The 10,762-nt window shown below is 42.9% G+C and overlaps 1 protein-coding gene across 5 annotated transcripts in view; it reads left to right on the top strand.

Moving 5' to 3' along the window:
• The first annotated feature begins 627 nt into the window (after positions 1-627).
• LOC119969374 (transcriptional repressor CTCF-like) overlaps positions 628-10,762 on the top strand; it is a 103,159-nt gene continuing 93,024 nt past the window's right edge. For 3 of the 5 annotated variants that reach the window (XM_038802935.1, XM_038802936.1, XM_038802932.1), the window contains exons 1-3: positions 628-678; positions 2,079-2,504; positions 7,133-7,412. In XM_038802935.1, the coding sequence (XP_038658863.1) occupies positions 2,214-2,504; positions 7,133-7,412 (571 nt within the window). In that variant the 5' untranslated portion in view covers positions 628-678; positions 2,079-2,213. Of the gene's footprint in view, positions 679-744; positions 824-2,078; positions 2,505-7,132; positions 7,413-10,762 lie in introns of those variants that run through there. The other 2 variants (XM_038802934.1, XM_038802933.1) reach the window with 2 other exon arrangements.

Below are 10,762 nucleotides of genomic sequence, written 5' to 3'. Positions count from 1 at the left end.
GGGGGAAATTGCAGCCTTGAATGACATTCTGTGTGGAGTTTGCACGTTCTCCCTGTGTCTGCGTGGGTTTCCTCTGGTGTTTCGGTTTCCTCCCACAGTCCAAAGTTGTGCAAGCTAGGTGGATTGGCTAAAGATATGCAACTTAGGAGGGGTTTGGGTATAGGGCATGGGAATGGGTCGAGGAAGGGTGCTCTTTCGGAGGGTCGGTGCGGATGCGATGGGCCTCCTTCTGCACTGTAGGAATTCCAAGATTCAAAAGGGGATCCATCCTCTTCAAACAATAATTGTAAGATTACAGACCATAAATGAACATATCACCTATTGTCGGGAAAAGTTTCAAAATTTTCAAATCCCAGTTTCAAAAACGCCAGTCGTAATGACAGCAGTAATATGGTGTGCAGGAGGAGTACGAACAAGTTCTGCTAGTCCCTTCCATTTCCAAATTTGACTGTTTTCCTCTTTGCCTGTGCATTTTACGGAGTGAGATGGGCCATTGCGAGAACATTATCTGGTTTAATTCAGTTTGGCGGATTCCAGCTCTGCTGCTTTCTCTCCCTCTCGCCCCTGGCGAGGGGCCGCGCCTGCGCAGTGCCGCGGCTGCCATTTTGCGTCGAGCGACTCTTTTCCCGCCCTCAGAGCTGGGCAGGGAGGCAGCGGCGGAGCTGGACGGCGACAAAGGTGGAGCAGGGCGGGCGAGGTTTCCGTCCCTCCTTCTTCCCCGGGGGGCCATCTGCGGCGGAGCAGCCTATCTTCCCCAGGATTTATTCATTGCACTGCCCAGGAATGATCGACTCTGTCTAAAATCATGACTACCGATTGCAATGTGGGAGTTGGTTTCATTCTAGCAGCCGGGGGTCCGGGTCTTCCTGGGAGTGGGCGGGTCATGGCAAACCCAGCAATTTACAGAATGCAATATTAGCATTTTAAGAGTTGGGGATACAGGGAGAGTCAGACAGTTATGAAGTTTGAATGGCGTGATGGATAAGACAGCCAAGACAAAATATTTTAAGGACAAGCCCTTAGAATCACAACAATACAGCACAGAAGGAGGCCATTCGGCCTGTTGTGTCTGTGCTAGCTCTCTTTCCCCTCTCCCCCCCCATGACCCTTTACAATTTTTGTTTCCAAATACAATTCTCCAATTTCTTAAAACAGTTTCGTTGAATCTGCTACCACATCAGCAGTGAAAAAAAGTTTTTTGTGTGCCTCAATTGCATTTTTTGCCATTATCAAGCCTCCTGGTCCTTCCACCAATGGGAAGAGCTCCCTGCCGCCGCGCCCGCCCCTCCTGGTCCTCCATGAGTTTATATACCTCTATCAAATCTTCAAATCTCTGCAAAGCTTAGCTGGCATCTGAAGAGATCCTGTTATGTACATAACTGCAGAATCATCAATCCCTGTGGGTTCTATTTTAAACTCCGCCTGCCTGGTAGAAATCCCTCTGATGGGTGGACAGTTAAAATTGCTTTGAACTCACTCCAGTCCTGCTGCCTGGGGTTTAAATTTAGAGGTGGTTGTCTGAAGCAGGCAAAGATGTTGAAATAATACAAATTGGTATGTTAACACTGGGCAAGAAACTGGCCAGTGACATTTTAATGAGGCCTGGCAGATAATATCGCAGAAGGACTCCTGGTGCTGCTAACGCGCAGAAAATTTAAATACTGGAATATGTTCTGCCAGAGTCCTGAATTAAAATCGCCCCCATGCCCAACCCCATAATGTTTAAAAGGCACGGAGAAATACCTTAGTTAAAACTGCAGAATTTTGTTTCAGAACATCTTGATGTCCAGGGCTCTGGGTATCTTTGTAAAATAGAAGCATCATATTTGCAAAAGCACCATGTTGAATGCTGTTTTGAATTCATCAATTGTAATTTGTTTTTGTCTTGCAGTAAGAGTGCAAATCGATATGAAAATCCCAATATGTGAAGAAAATATGAACTGTAAAATAACATACATTTATTTAATGCTTTTCAGAACCTTAGGACATCCAATAAAGCACTTTCTGGATGCAATTGTGTGAATGGGTTAAAGCAAGCATATAAACATTTTGAGTAATTCACTTTTCTTTTCAAACAGACAACCATGTCAGTTGAAGCTTCGGCGTTGGGGACATTTACTAATATCAAAATACAATACAAGAGTAAAGGTTGATGAGGTTGGCAGAACATGAAAGAAACATGACAAAATGGTGAAATTAACAGATTGGAAACCATGATGGAAAGTGAAATTTTACCCCATGAAACAACTGTATTTTTAACAAAGTCAGAAGAGGATATCATGGAATATTCTGTGGAGCGGGGAGTTTCTGATAAAATGCACATTATCACGTTGCAGGTAGTGAATATGGATGAGCACATCCAGCCCAGCCTGACTGAGGTCAATTTGGTGACAATGCATCAACAAGGGATTGAAATGATTCCAACTGGGCGAAGGCAGGCCTTGGGCAGCGAGAGTGAGATCATGCATACCCTTCCACTCCCAGAAGGAGTGCAAATTTTTAAGGTATGAAGTTAGAAACTTACTGCAAAAAGGGATTTTAAACTCATTTATTAGTGTTCTTAAACCCTTTTTTAAAATTTCAACATTTTAATGATGCATTTCCACTGTAATGTTTTAAGTTATATGCCTACAACTTCTGTAGGAGTCCTCACCTTGCCTCATAACTTCAGCAGAATAAACAACTAAAAATAGCCCTTTGTGCTCTTTCTCAAGAGTTTCCACCAAAGTTTGTGGTTGTAGGAGGACCATGAAAACCCCAGGCGGTAGTCAGAATTTAGCCCAATCAGGGTGGAACTTCCCCTGGAGAAGGTATGTTGTATGTCTGCTGTGCTCAGGAGGATGGCAATATTTGGTGGTGAGTTGTGCTGCTCACAGTGCCTCTATGAACAAGGATTCACCCACTGGGGTGTCTGATGGCCAACTAAAGCCGAGAAGTGACTGACGTGTTCAACTCTCTACAGGCACTGCCTGACAAACTATTCCAGAATTTTATGTGTTTATTAAAGACTATTCTTGTGTGGAGAAGATGTGTATGAGGTTGTCTTGGCTCTAGAATTGACATGCTGACAAAGGGAATTCAGAAACAAACCAGCTCAATGTGGCAGATGGATAGGTAAACCAAACAAGTCTGGTATTCCAGGATTTGATTGGTTGATCAATCAGCAGCCTCGCTTCTAATGAAACCTGAACGTTACTGGAAACTGACATTCTTCTCATGCTCAAAATAATTTGTAATCCACTGTGCTAATCAGTTGGGTAGTCCTCCATGGACAGCTAGCAGAAAGCGTGGTGGTGTTACATCGCAAAACTGCTGAGTTTTGAATTGTTCATTTCCAACACTACCGCTGTGTATATTTGAGGATTACTGTGACTTCCCTGCCTAACTCCCAAGAAGTTAGGTACACTGTGTTACCCTACAGAGAATGAATCATATATATATATATAAATAAATAAAAAATAATCGCTTATGGTCACAAGTAGGCTTCAATGAAGTTACGGTGAAAAGCCCCTAGTCGCCACATTCTGGCGGGAAGGCTGGGACAGGAATTGAACCCGCGCTGCTGGCATTGTTCTGCATTACAAGCAAGCTGTTTAGCATACAATTTAGAGTGCAGAAGGAGGCCATTCAGCCCATCGAGTTTGCACCGGCCCTTGGAAAGACCACCCTACTCAAGCCCACATCTCCACCCTATCCCCTCAACTCAGTAACCCTGCCTAACCTTTTTGGACACTAAGGGAAATTTGGCATGGTCAATCCACCTAACCTGCACATAATTGGACTGTGGGAGGAAACCGAAACACCCGGAGTAAACCCACACACATGGGGAGAATGTGCCTACTCCGCATGGACAGTGACCCAAGCCGGGAATCGAACCGTGGGACCCTGGTGCTGTGAAGCAGCAGTGCTAGCCACTGTGCCACCCATAAATTCTTACAATTTTAAAACTCACAAATAGGACTCTACATGAATATTTTCCCTCCCTGTGAAGAAACCATCCCTCCCCAACCATTAATGTATGAACACCAGTAAAATGTTGAACATCATAAATATCCAAATCCTAGTTTCACAGGCAAAAGAATTAGCAGAAACAATAAATGACATGGCCATATGCTTTTTGCAAGCTCGGCCAGTAAGCTGCATACATTAAACAATGTACTGACTGTGCAACAGGAAAGGATAGATGACAGCTTACACTGAAAAAAACAAAACCACACAATTTAATATTCCAATTTAAAAAATGATAATATACATGTGAACACTAAGGGGGTGGGGGGGATTTGCTGACCAACCAGCCGCCGCATGTTTTTTGGTGGCGGAGACGGCCTGCTATCGGGATTTTACGGTCCTGCTGCTGCTGGTGGGATTTTCTGTTGACCGTATCCCTCATCGACGGGAAACTTGTGCACCGTCGGTGGGTCCAGAACATCCCGCCGGCATGAACAGCCAGTAAATTCCGCCCTATGTCTACTTGAGATGCACGATTTTCAGATTCTGGCTCCCTACCATTGAGAGATAAATACAATTGTGTCGCTCGCACTTGTTAGCTTGTGTAATAACAAAAAACATTTAACCGTACGCGACACAGACAGGTCATACAAAACAGCCATTTGAATAAAATGTATCCGTGCTGGAACCGTTATATTTCTATGTGTTCTTGAATATTCAAGACTGAATCTAAGCAATAGCTTAGTATTTTATAATACTATCAGAAAATTAACTATTATTACTTCGTGACCATCTAGTGAAGCTTAACAGCAAATAAACAATTAGCTAAATACACATAATTCTAATCGTACCTATGAGATACAAATTTGTTTGAAACATATTCAAGGATTTGCTAATTCCCTCCTCTTCCCCCCCCCCCCCCCCACCCACCCAAACCCCAATATAAATTGACAAATAGGAAGGATAAAAAGGCATATAAATACACTGTTATGTAGTATATGTTGTTCACATCTTAAAGGAAGGAATGAGTGGGTTATTTTTGTAGAACCTGTCCATCAGAAAACTGACAGAATCAGGTGTAACATTAGTTGAACACCCGGCCCACACTTCGTTGAAGTTAGTAGATGGAATGTAAAACCAGTGTCCCACCAAATGTATTGAACAAACTAATGCTCTAAGTGTAACATTCTCACTAAGTTAACCTGGAGACTTTCAAATGTTGTGACAATTCCCATATATGTTTGATACATTGAACCAGATGTGGCATCAAGGTGCCCCAGCAAAACTGGAGTGAATGGAAATCTGCTGGTTGGGGTCATACCTGGCACAAAGGAAGATGGTTTTGGTTGTTGGTGGTCAATGATGTCAGTTCCTCAGGGCAGTATGCTAGGCCCAACCATCTTCAGCTGCTTCATTAATGACCTTCCATCATAAGGCCAGATGTGGGGATGTTTGCTGATGATGCACAATGTTCAGCATCCTCAGATACTGAAGCAGTCCATGTGCAACCACAGCAAGACCTGGACAATATCTAGGCTTGGGCAGACAAGTGGCAGGTAACATTCGTGCCACACAAGTGCCAGGCAAAGACCAACAAGATCTCCAACAAGAGAGAATTCAACTTGTCCTGTGCCATTACCATCACTAAATCTCCCACTATCAACATCCTGGGGGTTACCATTAACCAGAAATTGAACTGGACTAGCCATATAAATACTGTGGTTACAAGAGCAGGTCAAAGGCTGGGAATCCTGCAGCGAGTAGCTCATCTGTTATCCCAAAGCCTGTCTACAAGTCAGGAGTGTGATGGTATATTCTCCACTTGCCTGGATGATGCAGCTCCAGGAACACTAAAGAAGCTCAACATCTTCCAGGTCAAAGGAGCCCACTTGATTGAGACTCCAAAGGTTCCTTTGACAATATCTTCAAAATCCACAACCGCTGCCATCTGGATGGACAAAGGCAGCAGCAGATACCTGGGAATGCCACAGCCTGGAGGCTCCTGTCCAAGTCACTCACCATCCTGACTTGAAAATATATTGCCACTCCGTCACTGTCGATCCTGGAATTCTCAGCACTGTGGGTGTGCATACACCAAATGGAAGTGCAATTAGGGATGAAAATTAAATGCTGGCTTAGCCAGCGACGCCCACATCCCATGAATGAAATTTTAAAAATATTCAATGAAACAAAAAAAATTACACACTCCAGAGTCCACCTGAACAATTACTCTAGATTTACTCTACATTACAATTAGTGTGAAGTGAGAATAGTTTCCTTGCTAACATTAAAGTTGACTTAGGGGAGGTGGTGGCGTAGTGGTATTGTCACTAGACTAGTCATCCATAGAACAGGGTAATTCACTGAGGTCCCGAGTTGGAACCCACCATGGTAGAGAGTGAAATTTGAATTCAATAAAAATCTGGAATTAAAGTCTAATGATGACCATGAAACCATTGCTGATTTCTGTAAAAAAAACATCTGGTTCACTAATGTCTGATTTCCGTAAAAAAACATCTGGTTCACTAATGTCCTTCAGGGAAGGAAATCTGCCACCATAACTCAGTCTGTCCTACATGTGACTCCAGACCCACACAGTGATATGATTGATACTTAACTGCCCCCCATTGAAATGGCCAGGCACACCACTCAGCTCAAGGGCAATTAGGGATGAGCAACAAATGCTGGCCCAGCCAGTGACGCCCACATCCCAAGAACGAATAAAAATAACATTAAAATGCACCCCTAGGATTTAATGCTTTCTGTTCGTTGTCTAAATAAGGTCATCCTACCTACTTTGATTCTAAGAATGATTGATTGATAAGTACTTCTCCCTACAAATCACAAATGAAATTCTATGAAATACAAATGTACCATGCATAACAATAGAAACATTTAAATATTGAATTGCAGCATACAAGAAATATCTATGTTGGAACATGCACCACTTTGTGTTTATGACATGCATAAGAATTTTTTCATGGCAACGGTTTGGACATTGCAGATTTGGGTATAAATATTAACGTCAGGTTGTTTGATTAGTTGGGTGCGATGCCAGCTATAACAATGAAGAAGTCTACCCTCTTCAGATATCAGCACTGTTCTCTGATAATATACACGAAAGCTGTGTTTTATATTTGTGCTTCTGTTTTAATCTTTATATTGATAACATCTTCATTATTAGGTTGGGCCAAATGGAGAAATGCAGAGCATTGAAAGAGTGGAACCGGATGCAGTTACTGCTGAGGCAGGATACATAGGCACGATGGTAGATCAAGACCACGGTCACCTTGTTAAAAAGGAGAGAAGGAGTCTGCAATATAATATACAAGCTGGAACTAATTCGGATTTGACTATTTGTGACTGTAGAGACAGGCAGCTGGAAGGGCGAAGAGCAGATGTGACTGTTGAAAAACGTATTGATCCTGCCATAACAAACAGACTTAACAAAAATAAAAAGAAAGGTGAGTGATATTGTTTGAGTATGTATATATGCATCATTTATTATTTGAAGCATTTTTTTCTTCCTTTCATGCCGTGCCATGCCAGCCAAGAGTGTGGGCAGACCATCAGATTGCTGCTCATACCGCTGCGTGATTAGTTACTCGGAGGTGTGAAAGAAAACATCCCAAAATGACTTTCCCTAATTATCCTTCCAGTGTGGAAAAACCACTGACTTCTGTTGCTCTTTCTGGGTGAGTGTGCTTAACACTCAATTTGGCTCTGTTTTGTTACTTAGCTCTGGAGTCGTCAGGCATCGTTAAGATACCGCCACAAGTTTCAAGGTCAAGTTCAAAGCAATAAAACCATACACCAATTATTAAGTTCAAACAGCTGAGTTTATTATAATACAATTATAATACTACCCATGCACACGCTAAGAGGATTACACTATTCCTACCACTAAATAAACCAATATTTATCTCAAAGGGAACTGCCGGATCAGGGGACAAGGCCTCTTGCTCTGCTCTGGTCTGCGGACTTCAGGTTGGTACGAGTTAAAAAGGGGTCAGGAGTGTCTATCTCTGGTAGCGATCGTTGTGAGACACTTACTTTCTGGCGGCTGCTGTCCCAAACCTCTCCTCTCTCTCGTTAAAGGTCTTCTTTGGCAAAAGCTGGTCGAGATGCTGGTCCAGAGAGGAGGGCCTGGTTAAGAAGAACGAACTAAGTGTGGGACCTGTCTTTTATAGGTCCTAGGGCTTTGCGCCCTTTTGGGTGGACCCCTTGTAACTCAAGCCAGTCATTCTTTGGTGTTTTGTAAAATGATCAGTGAGATGATGGAGGTGGTCATTGTGGTGATACAACCTCTGTAGATATGTGTGCTTGCAGTAGGGGGATGTATGGCCGTACCTGTAATACAGGTTTCTCCGGTAAGCCCGGAATCGATTGGGTCTCTTCCCAATCGATTTGTTTGAATCCCCCCCCAATACTGAGGCTATCTCTTGGCTACTGGGCGGGCCTTCAGGTGCTTTGTTTTCGAACCCCGCTGGTGCCGGGGTGTCTGGTTTCCCATACACTGTTGCAATCACTTCTCTGTTTGTGTTCATTGTCCCTGGGATCGTTCCATTGCTATGTTAACTAACCCGGAGATTGCCTCATTAGTATGCGGAATGTTCGTTTCGGTGCTGTCTGCTCTCTTAGCAGACAGAATACACATTGGCTTGGTGCAGCCTGCTTGTTCTGTAAACATTGTCCATTTTACCCTGCAAGCTTTGCGTTCCTCCATTTTGTATTTAGGGAATGGCCAACTTCGGTGGCTACACTTCACTTTTAACATCGTGCTAAAAACCTCTTTATGTGTTCTTTAAACTGTGTGTGCCTTGTATTTCAGAGGAGCATGTACTGGAGTATGGGGCAAGCTGTGGTATTGAGGAAGGAGTTAATGTGCTCTGGCTAAGCATCTGGTTGAGCGGTCTGACCATAAGACAATACAACTGATTGAAATGATCTGTGGTTCATCACTTCCAATATTTTGCTAATGCAGAGACAAGATAAATGGGATTTCAGTTTTCCAATGATTGAGAGAACTGGAAGTGGATCAGAATCTGCCACCTGCATCCCTCATGCACCAATAACCACAGCACCTAAACATTCCCCCTCCACTGTGTGAGCAGTTAGAGCCAGCCTCTCTTTACCCTGACCTTACAAATACTGGCAACAGCAATTGGGAAAACAATAGCTACTGGTGAAATGCAGGCTGGAAGGGCCAAACAACTTAACTGATGACATATTTCTTATATGATTGTGGTGCTAACAATTGTACACAAAGACTCGAGTGAAGTACAAGAGAGGCTTTATTGCTGTGAGATGCTATTCCTCCGGCGGCAGCTGTAGAATAGTATCTCAGTGAAGCTAGCGCATATTTATACACAAGCTCCCTGTGGGCGGAGCTAGCCGGCAGGGGCTTACCGGAGAAACCTGTATTACAGGTACAGGCATACATCCCCCTACTGCAAGCACACATAACTACAGTGGTTGTATCACCACAATGACCACCTCCATCATCTCACTGATCATTTTACAAAACACCAAAGAATGACTGGCTTGAGTTACAAACTAGACTTATAAATCAAAGGAGGTGTCTTACAAGGGCCATCTCTGCATATCTATTGAAATCTTACCCCTATTTATGAACCTGGATGAGTTTTAATTCTTGGGGTTAACCCTGACAGTTAGGACTTTATATAGGTGTGATTAGTGATCATTTATTATAAACACATAGGCGGACCTAAACAGCAGCGCAGTCTGCTAATAGAATTCTTGGGTTCTGCAAGCACAATAAAGGTGATTGTACTGCCCTAACATCATAATAATCTTTATTATTGTCACAAGTAGGCTTACATTAACACTGCAATGAAGTTACTGTGAAAATCCGCTAGTTGCCTCGCTCCGGCGCCTGTTTGGATACACAGAGGGAGAATTCAGAATGTCCAGTTCACCTAATAAGCATGTCTTTTGGGAATTGTGGGAGGAAACCAGAGCACCCGGAAGAAACCCACGCCGATACGGGGAGAACTTGCAGACTCCATTCTGTTCCTGTTAGACTATCAAGGTTCTAGCCTAATAGTTTTGTTACCACGAAAGCCACATGGTTAAGTTCCGTTTGCCATGCAAACAACTGCAAATAGGCTAAGATGTTTATAATTCCACAAGCTCAAGTAAGGATCTAGTTTGTTGAAGCCAACTACTATTACTTGCTCATCTAAAGGGAATTGTACCCTGAAAAGCAGCCTTACTGTTGCACATATGACTATGGTTTGGAACCTGATATGTCCCAGTGAATTTTCTGTTTAGCCTACTCCTCACATGCTCCAGCAAGAGAAAGAAAAGGAAATCCGCCATAATTGTGCTAAGGCCAATTATCTAAGGAAAATCCCACTAACTCTGTGAGTATGGCACAACAAAGAACTCCTAACTGTGTTTAGTTTCGGACCAGGCAATGAACATAATTTTGGTCAAAGTAATAATTATATTCTGAATGTCTGTTGAGGAATACCAGAGTGAGTTACAGGATGAGGTTCATAGAATCTCATGACTGCAAATAAATAAAGCCATAAGAAAGCTAAAGGAATGCTGTGTTGTGGTACAGAACATGAAATTCAAAATGTAATGGGCCAATCTTCATAAAACTTTCGCAAACCCACAGTTTGAGTAGTGTGTATTGATTTGGGCAGTACACTATGTTGAAGTCATAGAGATGGTGCAATGCAGATTCACTAGATTGCTACTTCATATGAGGAAATGCAAACGTGAAGAAAGACATGAAAATTGGAGTTGTGCCCCGGTTCACTGTCCTTGTGGAGTTTGCATATTC

The sequence above is a fragment of the Scyliorhinus canicula genome, chromosome 7 (genome assembly GCF_902713615.1).
Source record: "Scyliorhinus canicula chromosome 7, sScyCan1.1, whole genome shotgun sequence".
In the NCBI taxonomy this organism is placed as follows: domain Eukaryota; kingdom Metazoa; phylum Chordata; class Chondrichthyes; order Carcharhiniformes; family Scyliorhinidae; genus Scyliorhinus; species Scyliorhinus canicula.
Note: the sequence above shows the minus strand (reverse complement) of the source record. Positions and strands in the feature narration are given on the sequence as shown.